The following is a 20,737-nucleotide window of genomic DNA, read 5'->3' on the forward strand; positions in this document are numbered from 1 at the left end:
ATTAGGGGCTTTTCTTTCATTACACCCTGCCCAAAGTCCATTTTCCCACCCCTATGGAAGCTTTTGTGCAACCAAGTGCTAAGCGATACCCGGGGCGAGGTGCTGCTGCTTCCTGAGCGGCATACCCAGAAATCCTCCACCCAGTTCGTTGACCACTTGGTTTTCAACATTCATCCCCCCCCAAAACGTTTATTAGTGGATGTTACCACAGGCTCCTGCCTGCTGAAAGGCGAAGCCTTTGCTGCCGGTGGGACACAAAGGCTGCAGGGCTCATGCCTGCATTGAGCTTTCCTGCCACAGGGACCCAAATTAAACTATGCCTGAGATGCCTCAGAGAGAAGTGGGAGAAGACAGGCTGAAAACAGTTTTATTATAGCCATAATTTACCCATCGAGCATCCTGCTGCTGGAGATAACCTTTCCAAAGTTGTAACATAAGATGCAGTCGATTATAAGTGGCAGTTGGAGATATTGGGTCATCCATACAAGTATTCCCATGCATACCAGCTGAGGAGGTTGTGCAGCAGCTATGTTTGTGCCCTTTAAGTTGTTTGGGGTTTTAAGTAACGCTGTCAAAATATCAAGCATTTGCTTCCAGCACATAACAACTGCTCTGTATACCAATTTTTTTTTTTTATTTATTGAGGTTTTAGCTTGGGTTTTTACATGTGTACAGCATATTTAAGGAGTAGAAATATAAGAAAAGAAAATACGTGGAGGATGAAGAAATAAAAAGACAGCAGATAGTTGGGATGATTTTTTTTTGTTGTTGGCATTTTGCTGGAGAAGACTATCACCATCTATTTGTCTGGCGTACCAAATACAATAAACAGTAAGCACTTGTAAAAAGCTATTCTGATGTGAAAAAGGAAGATTTCCAAGCTATCCTGGCTAGTCTCAACATTTCAGCATTAAACAGACCATCCCTCCTGAACTGGGATGACCTATGATCTGGTGTATGATCCATGCATCCATAGGGCTTGCCAAAGCCCTTGGAAAAGCAAAACTGGCCCTACACCAGCTGCCTGTGCTGAACGAAATGACTCTCGGTGCAGAGCAGGGGGTCCTGCTGCCCTCCCGGGGGTACCCCCGTGGGTGCGCTTCCCCAGCTGCACCGCTAATGTCCCTGCTGAGGACGGCCACCACTAACACAACCACCGCTGCTTTCCCTGGGAGCATTAATCACTGATTTTATCTGGTTTCAGCTTTACGCTGCAGGATGTTCTCCACGCTGTTACCAGAGAGCCTGCGACGACATGACATTTATATAATGTTCATGAGCACAGGCTATTTAAACCCTAAAATATTCATTAAATAAAATTTGCATAGAGTCTGGCTGAATGCAGCAGGTAGCTAAAAATAAAGTACTTTTCTACTTTTCTTTCTAAATGTAAAGAGGAGATCAGGGTGTGACAGATGACCAAGCCGGTGCTCTTAGGCTTTCCTGAGATAGCTTTTTAAATAAGATGAGCTATCTTTTTACCCCTGTTGTCTAGGGAAGTCTGCAGGGTATTATATTCTTTATAAACTAGCGAGATCAAGAGCATATGGGTGTGTGTAAGAGAGAGGCCAGCTGGCCAGAGAAGAGGGAAGGAGGATGCAGGCAATAGGGACACACACAGAGACACGCAAGGACCCACTGGAGCTCAGCGCCTCCCACTGCCGCCACCATTTCCCCTGGCCCCCTGAAGCATCTCACTGCTCATTACCTGGGGGCTAGCAGGAAGGAAGAAGATCGGTTAACAACCACAGATTTCAGGGAATTATGTGCAATCAACAGGTAGAAAGGAGCAGCACCATGATAAGTAATATTGCCTACACAGTGCCTCCAAAGCTGTGATGAATACCTCCCATCCCCAGTAACCCTCCAGCCTACATAGCCTTTCTTGGCATGTCTTTCCCCTTGTGTCTCTCCTTCATGTGTTTCAGGGAGATCTGTACAGTCTCTTATGACTCTTGCAGAAAATGAGCAGGCATTGCCTGTTGGAGCCAAAGTGTCCTTAAGCAGTAGAAAACATATCAATTGCACAGTAAACTGGTGTGTCAGCTCATTACGGGACAGTTTGTGATGGGATTACACAGGAAAAATAACCCAGTCCTGTGCAAATTAGAAGAAGTGAGGGAAAAAAAGGGATTTACAACTGGCAAAGTATCCCAAAATGATTTCCAGGAAAATGGAAGGCACAGAGCCCCGCAATTCTCTGTCCCCCACTTCCCGCCTGCAAGCAAGGGTTTCCGAAAGGATGCCTCAAGCAAGGGATCGACATTGACAACCATCATTCCAAACATGCCCGGCAACCTGTGCCTCCCAAAGCTGGTCTCATGTTTCAGAAAGGGGGGTCTATGTATCAGAGTGATGTTTTTGTCAGACCAAGCACTGCCTGTTTGCCTCTATTCTGTTTGGTTTTCATTGAAAGCGGGATGCTTATTGCAGTTGAACAATGAAGCTTTAATCTTCTCAGTATAAGGCAAATCTGTTTTATTTCTTTTTTGTTAAACAAAGCTCTAAAAAAGAAGATCCCTCCAGTACAGGGCTGATTATCCCTTTCAACCCAGCTTGCAAAGTTATGTGCCCCAAGCATAGGTATGGATTTAATACCATAATCGCTACTGCCTCTTCATCAAGCTGTTAGTTTTCTCACATCTCTGCCTTGGCTCAGCATTAAGAAATGCCTTAGAAGTTTTGTAGCTCTCCCTCCTACCCCAGGAGCATTTTAGGGGCTAAGGACTTAACATTGACTTGAGTTTCGCATGCTGTAGTCTGCACAGAATACAACACTACATTGCCAGTCGCATAAGAGTTGTATCTACCGAGCTACTTATCAACAAGCAGAAACCTTCACCGTGCCCATAATCAACTGACACAACAAAAGCCTGTTTTTGAGGGGGAAAAAAAAAAGACAAAAAGTATCCCCATCCTGCTCCCTCCCCCCAAGCTAAATTACAGTCTTAAACCATTTTTGGCTTAATATAATTAATAATATCTATTTCCCCTCTGTTTTGTGATTCAGCTGTTTCCAAAGCTATAAGAAGCACCAACAGTGAATCCTGTGGTGCCAGAACAGCCTGAGGACGGAAATAATCAGCTTGAAAATAAACAGCGTTTTTTTGCAATCAAAGTGCTAATAGGCATGGTAGGCTGGCAGAGAGAAGCTCGAGGGAGGAGGGATGGAGAAGAGGGGGAAAAACAGCCTGTCCTCTGATAAATCTGAAATACACAGAAAGGCTGTGGAAGAACGAGCATTCAGAGTAAAGAAAGTCAAGGACACAATCATCCCATAGCAAATCCACCACTGGTTTGTTCTTACATAGTTTCAAGCATGCTGGTTAAATGCCGTGTTGATCACCTGCCTGTCATTTTATCATGACAATATTTGCTATGTGTCTCTCACCCTCTGAATGAATTGAATCCTGCCATACCCATGGAAAACTATTTTTTTGGAGTCTAATACAGCAAAAGAGTTTTTACTTTCTCCAAAATAAGAGGTACTTCAAGTATTTCAAGCCTCAGCAGCCTCTGTGGAGCTGCTACATGGATTGGTATGACCACGTGGGCCTGAAATGCTTGCTTTGCCTGCATGCATAGGTCTACCATGCGCTGCCCAGCTCCATCGCTGCTGGCATGGAAAATAAAATGAAACAAGGAGGCAGCATCAAGAGCAAGAGCACGACGCGGCTGGCCAGTTTTGCTATGAGGCGAGGTGATTCCCAGTCTCCTGATAGGAAACATTCCCTTGCTGAAACCTAGACCTGGCAAGAGGCACAGCTGTGATCAGTGCTTGGTCAGAAATGAAGTTTCCTCCCCAAGATGTTTTGGCCTGAGTACCTGGCTGCAGGAAGCACTCAGGTGACTCAAACCACACTCTTTTGTAAGCCATGAATACCACCAAATACCACCAGCCCCTGGTTCTCCCCCCCAACAAGCCCCTGCTGAGCAGCACCGAGCAGCATCGCCCCACATGAGGACAACCCTGGGACGGAGCAGAGCTGCTCTGCTGCTGCATTTCCCCTCCAGCACTGGGAATATCATCTAACATGGGCATCACCTGCCTGCTCCAAATCTTTTGGCTTTTACCCAGCTTGATGGGAGTTGGATGGAGGAGGCTTGGATGGAGGCAGCACCAGACCCCAAAGCATGGGAGGGCTCTGTGAAAAATCACATACCGAAAAATTGGTACCAAGCATGACCAGAGGCGGTTATTTTCATTGTCAACCTTTCTAGTCTATTTTGTGGCTTTCTATATCGTGACGATGAATTCTAGTTGCTGCCAAGGGATTTGAAAGCGGAGGCTGGAGGAGAGCAGCAAAGCGGCAACGGGCCGTCGGCAGTGGTGGGACAGGAAGGGTGATGTGGCTGAGGATGGTGATGGCGCTTTGTGTACGCCCGGAACAAGAAAATAAAGAGACAGCAAACAACGAGCGAGGAGGCCTAACGGGGACTTGTTTTACTCTTTGACATGCTACCAGCAGTTTTTAATCTCAGAGGAACCAAAATTAAAAAAAAAAAGAATTAAAAAAATCATTACAATTAATAAAAGGTACGACACATGAAATACTATACTCAAGTCATCCGCGTGTCGTTGGCTAGTTTACACAGTAGGCACAAAACAGACCTAGATTCACCTGCAACAAATGTCGACCAGCATTGTTCGCACCCCTAAACAAGTACCGCTAGCCTGATATTTCTAGCCAGCCATAGCTGCGTAACCTTTGTGCTTAAATTGCTCAGCTTAGGCCTTCTTTCTTTGGCATTGCTCACCCATGCCGTAAAGGAGTGGAGACTCGTAGTGAAGACAGTAATGGAGAGAGGAACAACAAGAACAACAAAAAAAAGAGAGATAAATCGTACAGTACATACATACAGTATCTTCTAAATCGTGATCAGTTGTTTATTGGTTGGCAAACAAGCTTCACTTTTACAACAAATATTAGTAATGAGGTCATTCAACTGTTGAGACCGTACAAAATGGATCATAAATTAAAAAAAAAAAAAAAGAAAAAAGGAAAAAAAGAAGAAGAATTCATACTCCGTGCTGCTAATTTACCTCAAAAAAGCCTATGTTACTTAAAAATCCTGTCAAATAAATAAATTTCCTGTTAGGAAAAATAATGAACAGAAGACTTTTTTTTTTTTAATCACTGCAAAGTACTTTTTAGCTCACTACGCATCAATCGATTTTCTTCTTAACCACTGCAGTACAAGTGCCTAAACTGGGGACCGACGGAGCTGTGAAGGCCCTTCGCTTGTCCAGTGAAATGGCCATCTCCTGTAGAAGTCCCACTATGACTATAAAAAAACCTCTCGGCTCCTGGATGCGACCCTATGGCCTGGCTGAGGGGCTGCTCACCAAAGATGCTTCGCAGGATTATTGTCACGATCGGTTGTGCACTGTCAAGGGGGAAGTTTGCCCTGTTCTAGTCTGCCAAAAGGTCTGCCGGCAATACACCGGCTGAAGAAAGTTATACAGTGAGGAAATAAAAAGACCGCTTTGGCTGAAAAGAAATGGTGATGGCGTTACTAAAAATGGTCCTTAGAAAGTGATGTTCATTTTTTTTTTTTCCCAGTGAGATTTCTTTACTGGGATGGGGAGGGGGCGGAGGGGAGGGGCAGTGGAAGAGGCAAAACAAAATTTAAAATTAAAAAAAAAGGAGTTATGAAAAACCTTGCTCCTACTGGTAGACAAACTTACAAGACCAGCACAACAGAAAAAAGTTCTTTTTTTTTTTTTTTTTCCACTACATTAACAGGGACGCAAGTTCTGGAGGAACAGAAAGCAGACTATATGTGCAATGCTAGTATCTGTACATTACATAGAAATTGTTTGCTTCTCTTTTTCTGCCATTAGTTTTTATCATCCGTTAATACAGCAAAACATAAAATATGCCTTTAGCACAGAATTCTAGGATTCCCTTCCGTCTCATTAAATTTGTTTTTGTTTGTTTGCTCCCGCAGCAAAGGGTGCTGCAGTGAAACCAAGTTGTGAGTGACCAAAACCCATGACGTGATCTGGATTGGTAAGAAAGAGTTTTGCTAGCTTGTTTTTGTGCAGCGCTCCCACCTAGATGCATCATCGCTACTAGTTTCAAATGCACATTTTTGGCCTTTTATTTTTTTTCCTTTGCTCCCCCCCCCCCCCCCCCAATCAGGTCCTTGGTATTAAGAGCAACACAGCATCAAGGATTGTTTAAACAAACACGGCATAACTTGAGAAGGCCACGAAGTGTGCCGTTATCTATCTCTTTCATTAACATAATGAAGTCTGTCTGGAGGGAAGGAGGATGGGGGGAGAAGAGAGGGGGGCAGCAGTTACTGTCCTCTCCAGGCCGGCCTAAAAATTCCAGTAAAAAAAGTCCGAGAGTTTCCTTTTGAACAGCATGAAGATTTAGGAGTACAGACAATATTACCACTGTTTGGATTAACTCAGAACAGTAAACCAAGTGTTACGGAGGGGCTTTTTTGTTGTCTCTTTGCTTAATTTTTGCTGAATCTTCTATAGACTAGTGACCAAGTGAGCGGGTCCTTTTGCATTGCCATCCGGGGGGGTTCCCTCTTTGTTTGGCGGGACTATAAAACCATCGCTGCTGCCTCGACCTAGCTGGTAGTAAGTGTGTAGCTGATGGACGTGGTTCCTAGAGCCAAGGTTGGGCATGCTTTTGTAGTAAACATCATCGGCGTCGCCGCCACCGCTTTTGGCCGGTGGGGGATCGGTCTGGGTGCTGGCAGTGACGCTTTCCGTCATGGGCATGCCGGCCAGCGCGGGCATACTGGTATAGAGAGAATCCCTATTGGGTGACTGGAGATCGTCTGTGTGCTCGTTGGTCAGCAAGGGGAAAAAGCTCTCACTGTTGTCTTGCGGGATGCGCCGCCGGCTGTAGAGGTGGGGCTGGTGGTTATCTGCCGAGTACACCCGGGGGGGCAGCAGTGGGGCGTCCGACTCCTCGTGGATGAGCTCCAGGCCCAGGCTCTCCTCATGCGTGAAGGAGGTGGCGTCGTCCAGCACGATGGCGTCGTCCTCGCTCCCGCCGCCCACGCTGTTGACGAGTTTGTTCATCAGGTTGCGGCTCTGCTCGTTGGAGCGCTCGTGGTTGTTCAGGTAGGAAGGGATGTAGTTGGAGGTGAGTTCCTTCAGGATCTTTTTCTCGAGGGCGTTCTCGGTGTGGTTGTACCCGCGGTCAAGGATTTGCACGCAGTTGCTGAGGTACTCGCCGCTGGCGATACTGTAGCTGTTGCCATGATTACCATTCAGTGGTAGAGTATCCGTGACACTTGTATCCCTGGCATTGTTCAGAAGCCCCTCTGAAAAACATTACACAAGAGAGGGTGACTTGTACAAACAGGACACTCACGCGGGATGTGCACACTCAAACCCCCTTCCTAGGCTGCCATGGCTTGGCAGTGAGGAGAGCGTTGCGGCCAAAATAGGAGGGCGCAGTTCCAGCTAACCGGCTTAAGGTCTTCCCACCGAAAAAATGGAAAGCGCTGTCAAGTATGTGACTTGATGTGGCAATAGCCAGCGGGAAGGAATAACCTCCCCTGGCCGGTACCTCCTACAGCTCTTGTACTTTGCTCTACGTACTTCTGGGGGAGCTGAGAAATAGGTGACCCTGGGCTGGTCCCAGTTGTCCTGGCTCTGGGCGCTTTGGAGGAAGGGGGCAATTCCCCCCAGCTGAGGGAAAAGTATTCACAACCCAGGTTAATCATTACCCAAACTTTGTTTGGGAGCGTAACCTTCCTAGAGGAAAAAATAAAATCTGCTCTCCCGTTTTGCTGGGCAGGCTGCCAGAGGAAAGGCATAAGGCCCGAATGGCGGGATTCAGGGATTAGCAAGGCAGAGGCACAAAGTGCTTCCTGGCCTAAGCTTTTTGGAACAAGGCTAAATGCCCTACCTCTCCCGGCACAAGGGCACGACCAAAATTATTTACTCCACACTGGCCGGGTGGGGATTTTCTAATACAATTGATGTTGGAGGCAGCTGCTGTGGGGTCTTGTGAAGCCTTTAAAAATAGCTCCCATTTCACTTGCAAAGCTAAAGCAGATGGTTCAGAGGAAAGTAGAGCAAGTACCATCACTGCCACAGTACACTGGGCTCAAGGGAACCTGCGAGGAGTAACAGGGTCTCGGGGTGTCCCCCAACTAACTGCCTATCGCATCTCTGTAGGTGTCTCAACACTGTCAACGTAAGGCTGGAGCTCGGCTCTTTCCCAACACGCTACGGGAGATGGTGGGGAAGCACTTTGAGAGCAACGCAGCACGAGTGGGCAAGGGAGAAGAAAACCAGGCCCAGCAGTGAAGCCACCACGCTTTCTTTTTTGGGATAACTGGCCTCCTTGGAAGGAGTGCAGGTGTGGGGATGCATAAAATAATGTATTGACCTTTCAGCTAAGGGCTTCGGGCGTTGCCAAAAAACGGCAAGCAACTCCCAGCAAGCCGTGGTGGGTTAGAGGAGCTGTTAGCTGACAATTTCAGATGAACAGTTGCTCATACCATGCTTGGTACATGGCCTGTGTACCTTCCGAAAATACAGGATTCGGTCTATATCTGCAATGGAATAGTTGCTGCATGTCAAGGGCTGGGAAGCACTACTGCAGGCTTTCTTCTTGTTTTTGAGTGAAATGCCCCAAATGTGTTGGTCACCTTTTAGGTTTCTGAAGCTTAGAGGGTGCTGCCATATCCCAGGTTTCCCAACAAATGAGGGAACTATTTTTGCTACATAGCAAAAAATCAACTAGCCATCACAGACATAGAGCAAAGCCATTGATTTTCACCGTGGAAGCTCTCCAACCGAGTCACGATGCTTGGGGAGAAATGAAAGGTGAGCATTTTGGGGGGAGGACCGTATGTAATGGGTGACAGGTACAACAGCATCTGTCTGATGGTCACGTTGAATAACATATGCATTGAGGCGCTGAGTGCTGAGCTTCTGCTGCCAATGCATAGAGCTGGGGTTTGGTGGAGAAATAAAATGGAGGCATCACAGGTGAGAACAGAGTGGGGTCTGCAATGAAACACGCCATATAAAAATGCCATGACCTCGCAAATAAAAATGTGAAGTTTAAAAAAAATCATATGCACAGTTATATGAGAAACTATGCTGGGTAAACGATACCACAAAAATGAGAAATAAACAAAGAAAGCATCATCTAATCTCATCTATATATATATGTACACATACATATATATACACACACATACATACACACGCATACACATATATATACATATGTATATTCATATTCTTTCGATTTCAAAACTGTGAGATGAATTTCCTTTATTAACTACATCATCTATATGTGATGCAATAAAAGTGAACTAAAAAAAATTACATTTGATATGCAATGTTTAGCTTTACTCCCATACTTGTCTCTCTGTAGGGCTCTAAACGACAGCATGAAGAAAAGGAAAGAAAAAACAACAAGTAAGCTTACAGTGACAGTAGGAGAAACATGAGTAAAAAGCAAATTGATGATATGCAGAAAAGAGAGTTAACAGAAATAATTTCCACTGCCCAGAATACATGAATTTGTTACATGGTTTATTTCAGGTTAAAAATATTGACATTTTAGACAGAAAAATTATTTTACGCGCAATATTCAATAGACTACATTTTTATTAAAAAAAATTATCACCTTTAAAACATTTTCCAATGCCACTATAAAACATTCAGCGTGCAACACAAATCAAGAAATAATGCCTGGAAATTTAAGAAAAGTCTAAAGCTGGTAACAGTCATGCTTGAAAAGACAGGCACTGTCAATGTCACTTCCAAAGTCTTAAAATGAATGGCTTTACTTACTGTTAGTTATAATGACCCCTGGCAGTTGAAACCGAAATCCATTTCCTTGCTAAAAATGTTTTGCCGTCCATCCTTTGCAACAGTGCTTTGTAAGAGTATGACTTTGCTCATCATGGGGCTGCTGGTATTTTACAAACTTTGGTAAGTCTGCTCTTTTAACTGAATACATGGCAAACTACATGGACTTTGCAAAAAAAAGGTAAGAGGAACAGTAGTTCGAATAATGGCATTGCTAAATGAAGCTATTGAGAAGAAAGGGTTAAAACAAGAAGAGCCAGAGATGAAGATGAAGAGCCAGTGATAACTCTCAGCTTCCCACTTTGCAATGGTCTGTGGCACACTGGGGTTTAATCAGAGCTCGTTAACAGGATTGCCGCCTTCTCTTAAAATTAGCTCTCATGAAAGCAGTTAGGCTGTTTTGAGAAACTCCTGCGTCCAAGAGACCAAGCCAGCGTACGTCTGTCAGCTGCCAACGGTGGTGAGCGCTCGGCACGTGCTGTGGGGTGCCAGACCCCTCACCTACCATCTCATCCATCCTCTACGCTCTGTGTCCCATCAAGGAATCGCTTTCGTCACCAGGAAACGGGACTTTGGCCTTTTAGAGTCTGATTCCCCACCTCTTTCCAAGGGTTTTTTTTAGGGCTCCCAGCCCCTGGTGAGTCTCTACCGCAGATGGGGCAGCTTCGGCTTGAGCAGAGAGGGTATTTTAAAACACCTTCCCCCTCTAGGGAGGGGGAAAGAAAGGGGTGGACTGGATCAGGCCCCAGGTTTCTTATAGCATCCTGTCCCCGTCAATGGGCAGCACCAGAAGTGGTAGATGAAGGTGCAAAAAAAACAATAGCCTTAGTGATGTGGAATGAGTTAGTTGGATGACGTTAGCTAGCAATGCCCTTACCGCACGCCGATCCCAGCCAAGGCACACCCAGAGATGGTGACAGTGTCTACTTTTACAATGCACTATCATCACTTTAGCATGTTTGCTGGTGCAGCATCCTTAAATCCCAAAGAACTGCCAAGGCCATTAGGCCTGGTTGGTTTTGCTAACCTTCGTTTCTGCTGTGGGATCTCCTAATATTCACAGTCTGAAATTGTCCAGGGACAGTAACCAGTTTGAAAAGCAATAGCTAGGTCAATAATAGGTCATTAATTAACTTGCAGCCTCCTGAAAAGAATGGGTTGGGTTCTGCTCCCTGTGAAGTCAATGGCAAAGCTCCAGGGGCTTAAATGGGATCAGTACTGGTCCCACTCTCTATCCTCATCTCCCATGGGTGAAGCCTGGGTAGGTTTCTCTGTTATCCATCCAGCTGTGTTTCATTGAATAGCACTTGCAAATCAATTACACTATTTTTGTGGAATAAAATGCTGTTAGCTCAGGTAACTGTATCAGAATGTAGTCTTAAAAATTAGAAGAACACAAGATTATTAAAATGCATGTAAAACCTTTTTGTCACATTTCTGCCCAAATCACTTGGGTTCAGTTGAGGCACCCAGACCTGAACATCAGGACTTCTCTTAAGCCAAATGCTGGGCCAGCATTACCTGCTGCCACTTGATTTAAAAGTCCCCCAAACCTCAATGTTATCATGCAAGAAACTATACAGAACATCAAAGCTCATTTCGACATTTGCGGTACACTGAAGTTCTTAAAGTTCAGAGCGTTTCATGTTTAACAGTAGCCCTTTTGTAAAAAGCGTTCATGGAAGCAAATTTATTGCACAAAGTTAGCATAGTTTAGGAAATTAATGAACAGCAAAAAGGTCAAACACGTGTGCTTTCCTTGTGCTCTGAATGAAAATATCTTAGTGATACAGTTTAATATCTATTTATATCATAAACAATACGCTGCCGTATAGTACAAAGGGGATTCTCCTGCTTGCATTATAACCATCGCTATTTTCCCTTCCTTAGAGATCCTTTACTGGAAAGGGACGCCTTCATTGGGAGTGGAGAGCTGACAGAGTGCTGACTACACTTGTGCTTGAATGCAGCATTACTCTGTAATGATTCAGCCACCTTGCAAGCAAGCCAAAAAAACCCAAAAAAACCCCCCCATGGAAATGGCAGAGCAGGACAGAGCCACCAACAGACAGGAGGTGGCAGAGCTCCACACTCCCCAGCTCCTCATCAGGTCCTGCTTAAATGCATCTGCCTCTCCCTCACGGAAGCATCAGGACATCAGCTTACAAACATGGTCCCTTCCCACAGCCGGAGCAGAGACAAACACGTAGGTGACAAGAGACTGATTTCTACAGCAGAAGCCTCTGTTAGGTACAACCGACTCTACCTGTTTATTTTCCATTGCCAAAAGGAGGATATGCAAGAGCTTCTAGTTTCCCTACACCTTTTTCTAGTCTTTTTTTCTTTTTTTTCTTTCTAATAGCACATATAAAACGTATTAATGCAAGCAGCAAAACATTTCTTACAATATCTAAGCTCTGTGCTTTGGAGCTGACCTATGCTCCTCGCTTCAGCTGTCATTTTTCTTAGAGATCAAGGGCAGTTTTGTTTTATTTTGCATTTTTTTTTTCCTGTGCAAGCTGGTGTGCCGCTGACCACATTTCTCTAACGCCATTTCAAATGAGAGCAGGTTTGGTGGCAAAGGCCATTTTAGCTTCACTTACCTTCAAAGGTGTTCCTCTTTCTGAAATGAATGGTTTAACAAGGAAATGCGCTGACAACAAAGAGAGGAATGGACACGTCCGACAAAATACATGCACAAGACCAAAACAATACAAAAGCGAGGAGACTGAAAAAAAAAATCAAAATCAAAACCACTGTGAATGCTTTGAGTAGAACTGACAAGGGTCTCTCAAAGTGAATTTGATCGCTCACAGAAAAAAAGCCTCCAGAAAATGGAAAGATGCACTGAAATGAAAGGAAGGGGAGGGGATCTTTTTTTTGTGCCCAGTTCCAAAAAAACAAAGTGTGTGTGTGTGTAGAAAAAAAAAAAAAAAGGAATAAAAAAAAAGAAAGAAATGGGCCAAAATAAGCCACAGAAAATGGAATTCTCACTAGAAAAATTAGAGAGAAACTCCAGCACACCTTGTGCGTTGTACATGCTGACAGAAGGGTTGTTATAGACCGCCGATTCCCCGAGCAATGTATTATAAGGGTTGTTAGTGCCATGAGGACGAAGCAGAGCATTGGTTATAAGATGATTAGCCATGGCTCCTGGAGCAGCCCGATAGAAAGACAGAGAAAAAAAAAAACAACAAAAAAGGTCAATCAGGCAAATGTGGTATTAAAAAAAAGGGAAAAAGAACATTCAGAATGACAACAGTTGAAATAGTCCTGATTACAAGCAGCCAGCTAATTAGACTCGGAAGACTGTATGCCACTAAAGCAGAACAGATGTTACTGACGATGCACAAATCCAAACCAATGCAAAAGAAAATGTATCAGAAAGCGGATAAGCTACATTTATGGTGGTTCCCCAGTTGCTCAGAGAGTAAGCAAGGCTATGCCCACATGCTTGCTACAAAGAAAGAAAGGAAGATGGCAGCCTACACAATGTGGGGGAAAAAACTCTCCGGAAAGTGCCAAATGAATAAAAAAAAAATATAATGACTAATAGAAAACAGCGCATTCAACTCCCACTATGGGCTAGGAGCTCTTTTACCGGTCCTTTGCAACCCATCTAAAATTGAAAAAGCAGAATTAAAAAGAAAGGATGGAGAATGCGGCCTCTCATAAGGCTCTTGGCACTTATCAGAGAGCAGCTGTTTCTCATGTCTAAGAGGGAGAGTTTCACTTCAGCTACAGTTCACGTACCACCATCAAGCACATCCACAACCACCCGAATCCACCCTTGAAGGCAAGAGCACCGTGGCTCCATCTGTCGTTTCTATCAGGAGTGAGAGCGGCCATGGAGACGCACGTTTCAAGGCTCTCCGTTTGCCCCACAAACACCTTGTTTCCCCACTGCTGCTGTTTCCCCCTCTTTGCTGTAGTTTCCAAACACTCAGCCAGCAGTTGTCCTCCCACTTTGGTTTATCCCTCGGAGTCGCAGCCTCTGGACTTGTGCTTTTCAGGATCATCACAGTTTGGCATGTGGCTGCCAAGTCCTACCTTGATTCCTATTGCAGGCATCAACCCATGAAACGAAGCCTTCCCCCCACCTTTTAGCTGACCTACAGGTCCAAAAAACCCATTAAGCCCTTGCTCCGAATCTCCTCTGGGATCCAAAGAGATGACTGACTCAAAAACTTGCCCCCAGGGCCATTCCCACTGTCATCGGTAGAGACCTAGAGCAGGAATACTCAAGGACACACCATGATTTTTACCTCCGGGGCTAAACTGTTAAAACAAAACCTTTCCACCAGGAAAGTAAGTCTTTGGTGGGGCAACTAGAGCTAGCCAGGACAGGCCTGTCAGAGGGGCTCAGGTTACCTGGCTGTCACCAACATCTCATAGCCCCAACCCAAATAAGTGACCAAAAAGCCAATCCCCAAACCCAGCAACCCCGGCAGGGATGCCTTCGTCAACAGCTGGGGCACGGAGACCCCATTTGCCTCTTTTAGGGGTGGAGGTGGCCCCGTGCATGGTGGAGTCAGTCTTTGCGAGGCATGTGGGGTGCTGGGTACAATCTCTTCTCTGCAACTCATTACCTGATTTTTCTTTTCTTTTCTTTCCTTTTCTTTCTTTTTTTTTTTTTTGGATGGAATTGCTGAGGATATGTAAGCACCAAGGGCCTCTGGCTGGTACAAATCCCCTTAGTGGTGAGCGCTCTGAAAGCTCACACCTACTAATTATTTTACAAAAAGCAAAAACTGGCCAAACCTAATGCTAGGTGGAGGCCTCCAGAGCTGCCTCCTGCAGTGCTCGTACGCTGGCGTGGCTCCATTTCCCGGGAGAGTGTTTCTCCATGTCTGCGCAGGTAGAGGAGAGAGCAGACTGCTCTCTTGCCTCTCCCTCATCCTCCCCCAGCCCTTCCCAGCCCCTGGCATATGGCGTTAGCGGGTCACTTAATCGGTCTTTTGAGTACAGGACAAAGTAGAAGGCGGCACTGTATGGGGGCTGCATGCCAGGGAGGCTCCTCGACACATGCAGCTGGAAAAAAAAGACTTGTTTTCTCTCACCTGATATTTTTGGCTATGCTGATGGAAAGCAAGATGAGCTGCTGTGTTTGGAAATAAGGAAACAAAGCTGTCTCCTGTAAGAAAACATTATATGAACGCTTAACTAAGCAACCTTGAATGTAACTAATAGGTAAATGAGTCAATTCTTTCTTTCTGGTAATGTATTTTCCATCAATCTTATGTACATCTGGGATGAGGGACTGTAGGAACCACTTCTCTTCTTGCAGTAGTTTTATACCAGTGTAAGTACTAAGTCCATTAAAATTGTTTCTGCTTTCATCCCACTTTTAATCAAGCGGGGCCATAAAAGATTCAAAAAGCGATTCACTTTTATACAAGTAACGGGAATGTCCAGAGTTAATGCCAGCCATAAATTCAGAAGTGATATAATCCTCCCACTTGAGATTTAACCCAATCTCCAACTTGGTCCCTATGAGATTTGATACAGAGAAGAATACACCCGCCGTGTGCTTTTGAACGCTTTAGCTTGAGGCGTCTTTAAATGGCAACTGACAGAAAGAGCATCTCACTTGATATATTCCTGGTCTGATCTTGTCTAGCAATCCCTAGCAGGCGGGAACAAGCTGATCCGGCCATGGCTGGGCAGGTCAAGCTGTTTCGCATGGGGGATGCTCTCTCTGCCGTGACAAAAGAGGAGAAGGGACCAATCTGTGTCAGCACTTTTAACGCTTCGCTTGCCTACGTTTGCCAGGGTGGTGGGCTCTGAAGCGAGCTAAATTCACACAAACCTGGCTCTTTCGGGCTGTTACAAACTAGATAGTTTCTGGCAACTGTTAATGCAGATACATGATTCTGACTATAAACTTTGCAAAAAGTTGAAAATACAGAATAAGTCATTTTTGCTCTCTTGGGTGTGTAAAAGAGGGGGCTTGGTACAACAAAACAGCCACCCATTCCTGTATGCAGCTACTAAGCAAAAATACTGCATCTTCTGCCTTCCTCTCCCTTGATTGCTGAGGGCGTTAAGATTTTTTAATTTACTGATCAAAATGCCACTTTTGATGGTAGTGCTGAGTAATTCTCCTGATGTAAATCCAAAACAAACCCACTGCTAACACGTTCAGCTACCTTTCAATACTTTCAGAAACCCAACTGGGCCCTAAGCGCTCTGCAGCAGGTTCCCGTCACAGTGGGCTGGCCACAGCAAACTTCAAACTCTCTGCGGGTCACAGTAAATGTAACCTTTGACATCTTAAAAACAAAATATATACCTTGTATTCATTAATTTGGGGTCTTGTTTCTCCCTAACTGCTTTAGAGCTGCAACATTCCCAGCCTCAAAGGATGCTGAAAGAGAAGGACTGCATTCAGGCTCCAAAGAGCCTACAGTTAAAGCTTTAGATAAAACAATAATACACCAAACAAATCCCCATTATTGGGTTTCTCCTTCCCGGGAGGGAGAAAGAAAAAGGTAACACCAGCGATATGTTTAAGTATCATCCTGCCTTTTTCATAACACTTTATCATTGCTATAGCAACCAACAGGGCTATTAGGAAGAGCGGATTAGGTCTGCAGACAGGCATGAGCAGAAGGAGCAGGCAGACTACCAAACTATGACCCCCTCTGCATGAAAATGGCCTTGGTAATAAACAGCCAACAAAAACCCAATAAAGCAAGCACAGGATCAAAGCAGCATGCTCTCCCAAAATACCATGAGAGAAAGCAAAGAGGCTTATTCTGCAGCCCCGCATGCGGGTGTGAAACAAAGGCCGGGTGCCAGGGCTGCAATTGCAAAGGTCAATGTGTGTCCGGGGACCCGAAAACCAGAAAGAGCAGGGCTGCAGGTGCCCATCGACCGCCCTGAATCTCCTCCCCGGCAGAGCGCTCTCGGGACATGACCCTCAGCAGCTGTTTGGCTCAGTGTTGGCGATGTGCCTAATATCCTCAGCAAGCAGCAGTTGTTCATCGTTTAGTTTTATTTATTCACTTATGGCTGGATCCTTGGCTCTCAGCATCTGTGGTGTGACATCGATTCCTCCCAGTAAATCCCATAGCCCTGTGTCATCCTTGCTTCCCTGCATTTCAGCAATAACATTCCCTATACAAATCCCTCCTTTGCCATCTCCCAAAGCACCTGAGCCCAGCACACAGCCACCACTCTTTATTTGCTTTAGTTAGGGTGACTTCCTTCAACTCAGCTGCGTTGAAACACCTTCAGTTCTGCTTGTCGAAGATACCCTACTTAAAGCACTCTGTGTCCAAACCCCTATTGTGCTGTGTACATGTGGGAGCATGAATTTGGGGTTGGGAAAAATATGGGGCTTCAAACCCACACGTTCACCTGGGTATCTCCTTGTTCAGTGCGATGAGATCATCACAACCAGCAAACACATTTAACAGCAGAACTCACACCTCTACAAAAATATTCCCTACAACCACACCGGTATAACTACAGTCCCAAGTCTCCTTGTTTCCACTGATATCCAACCAAGGATTGAAGTTCAGTGCAAAACACAGCTACCAGGCCAGCTCTGATATCCAAAATTACATTCAAATTCAGGTTTCTGGCAATGCCAGTGCTTAGTTCAAGGTTTCCTGATGCTGGATTTCCTCAAGTGAAGGATTTACAGACTGTGATCATGAGGAGAAAGGAACGATGCTCTTACAGAAGGCAAGTATTAGCTGCATAACACGCAGATGCTCCTGTCCGTCTCACAGCATCGGGGATCCTTGTGGTCCAAGTACCAAAGATCCAGTCTTTCTTACCGGGTTTAAAAGGCTATGAGAAGGCATAGCCTGTGCTCAGGGTGCAGGGGGAGATCTGGAGGGTTGCACTTTGGACTTGCAAACTGAGAAAATCTGATAGGGAAACCAACCAGGACAAAGAAAACGAAAATCCCACAATTTTTACGATCACTGTAACCACACACAGAGGATTCAGAAGCTACCGTTAGCTGCTTTGTGTGCCTATGAAAGCAGGTATTATTTTAATGACAGTATGCAACCAAATGGTATCTTTTTCTTCCCTTTCTAAGACAGAAATTGATGTCCTTGATGCAGGACAACACTGAATGTAGAAATAATTTTTTGGAAGAGTTTGGTGTTATGACTGTAAGGGAAAACTGCACCTTGTTAAACAGAAGTATGATTTATCCACTCACTGAAAGCAAAGGATGAAAATGATCATGACAAGCACGTGTTGCCAGACTCCAGACTGCCTCATTCAGGAACAAAATTAAACTAATTTCTTGTGAGCAGCTGGCCGACAAAGCCACACAAAGGCATTTAGGTTAACTTGAATCATCTGCATGGTCTACCCAACAGCAGGGGAAAGGGATCCAACTGCTCCTCCAGACCTTCTGAAAAATAGTATCATTCAGTGTGGCTCTACCAGACTGAAATGGCTTGAGCAGCACTGGTAACAACGCCTTCGTGTTTTCTTCTTTGGCTTCGGGTCTTTCCAATTGCATGCCAAAATTAGCTCTATCCTTGCTACGTGCATTTTAGTAAGGTGGATACTCACTGGGGATGGGGAGATTTCCCTCACTGCCCAGCAGACGTGCCAGAAGTGCAGTTTTGCTGAGAAAGGAGACCAAACCAGTTAACAAATTTTGTCGGACGAACTAGTGAATCAGCTGAATGCTTCAAAAATGTCCATACAAAACCCAGTATTTTCCAAATGAAATGTTTTCATTTTTTGTTCCAAAAGAGTGGTTTGTATGAAAGCTGACTTTGACTTTTTCGTATGATGTCATCTTTTCATTAGAGTAGAAACAAAAATAGCTTAGAAAAAGCACATCTGAGTTGTAACAAAATGTTTCATTGCCTCTGACCCAGCAGTCCCAAAATGTAGTTTTTCTTGGGCTTTTTTTTGTTTGTTTTCAGAAGAAAGAAACAATAACAAAAGCATGTACTGCTGTGCTTTCGGTCAACCTTAATCTTTCTGTTTTCTCCCCATTTTGCCAATGCTGCAGCTCCCTTCCCACAGGGCTAGGGCACGGTGCTGTACTCCTGCCAGCTCTGCCTCCTGAAGCACCCAACTTATCTTGCTGTTCACAGCCACCATAAATCAAGTCCCTCAACTTCTCGTACTTCATATACTTGACTTCAGACCACCCTGCAGAGACAAGCGACAGCCAGAGAGAACATGGACCGTTCCCTGAAGGTACTGCGGTGCCTGAGATATCACAGTTTAGCCTGGACACCAACAATATGGTTAGAGATGAATCCTCTCCTAAGTGTCCATTAAAAAAACCCCTGCAACATATGCCGCCTTACCCTAACTGTAGTAAATAACTCATCTCCTTAACTCGAATGTTACTGAAATAGCCTCTCTGCACTGATTTCAGTTTGTAAATTCTGGCTGGTTCTGTACATCACTTAGCATTAACTTACTTATTCCACTTTACTCCTGGGGAAAGAAAATACATTCTAAGTAGGTTTGTAGGAGTCAAAGCTTTAGTCTTCTTTGTGACTTTCCTTACCAGCATTCAGTAGCGTCCTTTTCTGTGTTACGGGCAGAGTTTTCAAGTATTTAAAGAATCCTGGTCTTCCATGTGTTCACTTGCAATTTATTCCGACAATGAATGCAAATATGAAAAGTGAAATCACACATATTTGCTGGAGGACAACAGGTATTTTCAGCATTTTTCCTGATTCCCTCCAACAAATGCTCTGACGTTTAGATTTATCGAGCTGTGTTCTTATAATAGCCAACAGGATTCAGTTAATAAACTTCAATAAACCTCCTTATTAAATTTCTCTCAAATAGGTTTGTTGTCACTTGCAGCATCTAATCTATTCATTGAGAAGCTATTAATACTGACTGCAGCGAAATGGAGTTTCAGCAAATGAGGTTGTTAAGCTCTGGGCCATCTTCTGCCAATGAAACATCCTATGCTTTTATGCAGAGACAGGGGAGGGAAAGTATTTCTTTGCCCCTTCTTTCCTTCCTTTCTTCTGCAATGATTTCAGATGACAAACCTCTGCTGGATTATAATCCACAGGCCATGTTCAAAACACACAGCTAGTCTACGTCAATTTATAAATACTTGCCCACTTGCTGATTCCTTCTCAACTGCCTGGAGCAGAAACGTTGTCTCAGGATGGGACATTTCTTTTTACCATTACCCCTTCCAAGGGTTTATACCTCATTGTACCTCGACTATACAAACATGCATTATCCCTAATTGTTCCTGCTTATGCTCATTTCTCACTAGACCTGAGCTCTTACCCAAGACATGTAGAAAGCCCTGCCTATGGTGGAAACTGGACCATACTTAATAGGAATCTATATAAGCAGCCATGCTTTCTTCCTTCCTCCTTCACAGTCATCATATTAAGATTGCTCTGCAGCAATACTCTGCTGGATCTAATACTCCCCAAAGCCTGCTCTGATTTCAGAAATTGCCTTGCCCTTACTTTTCCTCTTTAAATCTGATCCACCTAATGACTGAACTTCCAATTATATGGCTGTCAATCCTAAAATCAAAGCCAGTTCATAATATCTCCCAAAGGAAGAATGTCACGTCACTCACTGAAATCACTGCAACAAATCTCAGCTAACTCAGTCCCAGGCAGCAGAGAGGCAAAATAAACCAGAAGACAATCGACAGTGGGATTCATTTTGCACGTAGGCAGAAATAGGAGTTAAATTCCCTAAGTTTTGATCCTCGATGCAGAAGATCATAATTTTCCTGGCATAAAATGTATGGCTGATTGAAAAAAAAAAAGGAAAAAAGAAAAAAACAGCAGAGGCAATTTGCTAGTCCAAAAGGATGCTGAGTTTCCCTTACAAACAGAAAATACTCCTCTGCTGTCATCTACCTGGAATTTCTCTCTACTTTGTATGTGATTATCAGGATGGGTCATTTTGAGGACAGATGCTGACATTTAGCCAAACCAA

General features: G+C 44.5%; 1 protein-coding gene across 1 annotated transcript in view; it reads right to left on the minus strand.

Annotated features, from left to right (window-relative positions):
• Positions 1–6,149: 6,149 nt before the first annotated feature.
• The window catches only part of ADGRL3 (adhesion G protein-coupled receptor L3), a 516,043-nt gene continuing 501,455 nt past the window's right edge, over positions 6,150–20,737 (minus strand). Inside the window, exon 23 of the mRNA XM_075500809.1 lies at positions 6,150–7,296. Coding sequence (XP_075356924.1) covers positions 6,491–7,296 — 806 coding nt within the window. The 3' untranslated portion in view covers positions 6,150–6,490. The remainder of the gene's footprint in view (positions 7,297–20,737) is intronic.

The sequence above is a fragment of the Mycteria americana genome, chromosome 4 (genome assembly GCF_035582795.1).
Source record: "Mycteria americana isolate JAX WOST 10 ecotype Jacksonville Zoo and Gardens chromosome 4, USCA_MyAme_1.0, whole genome shotgun sequence".
NCBI lineage: Eukaryota > Metazoa > Chordata > Aves > Ciconiiformes > Ciconiidae > Mycteria > Mycteria americana.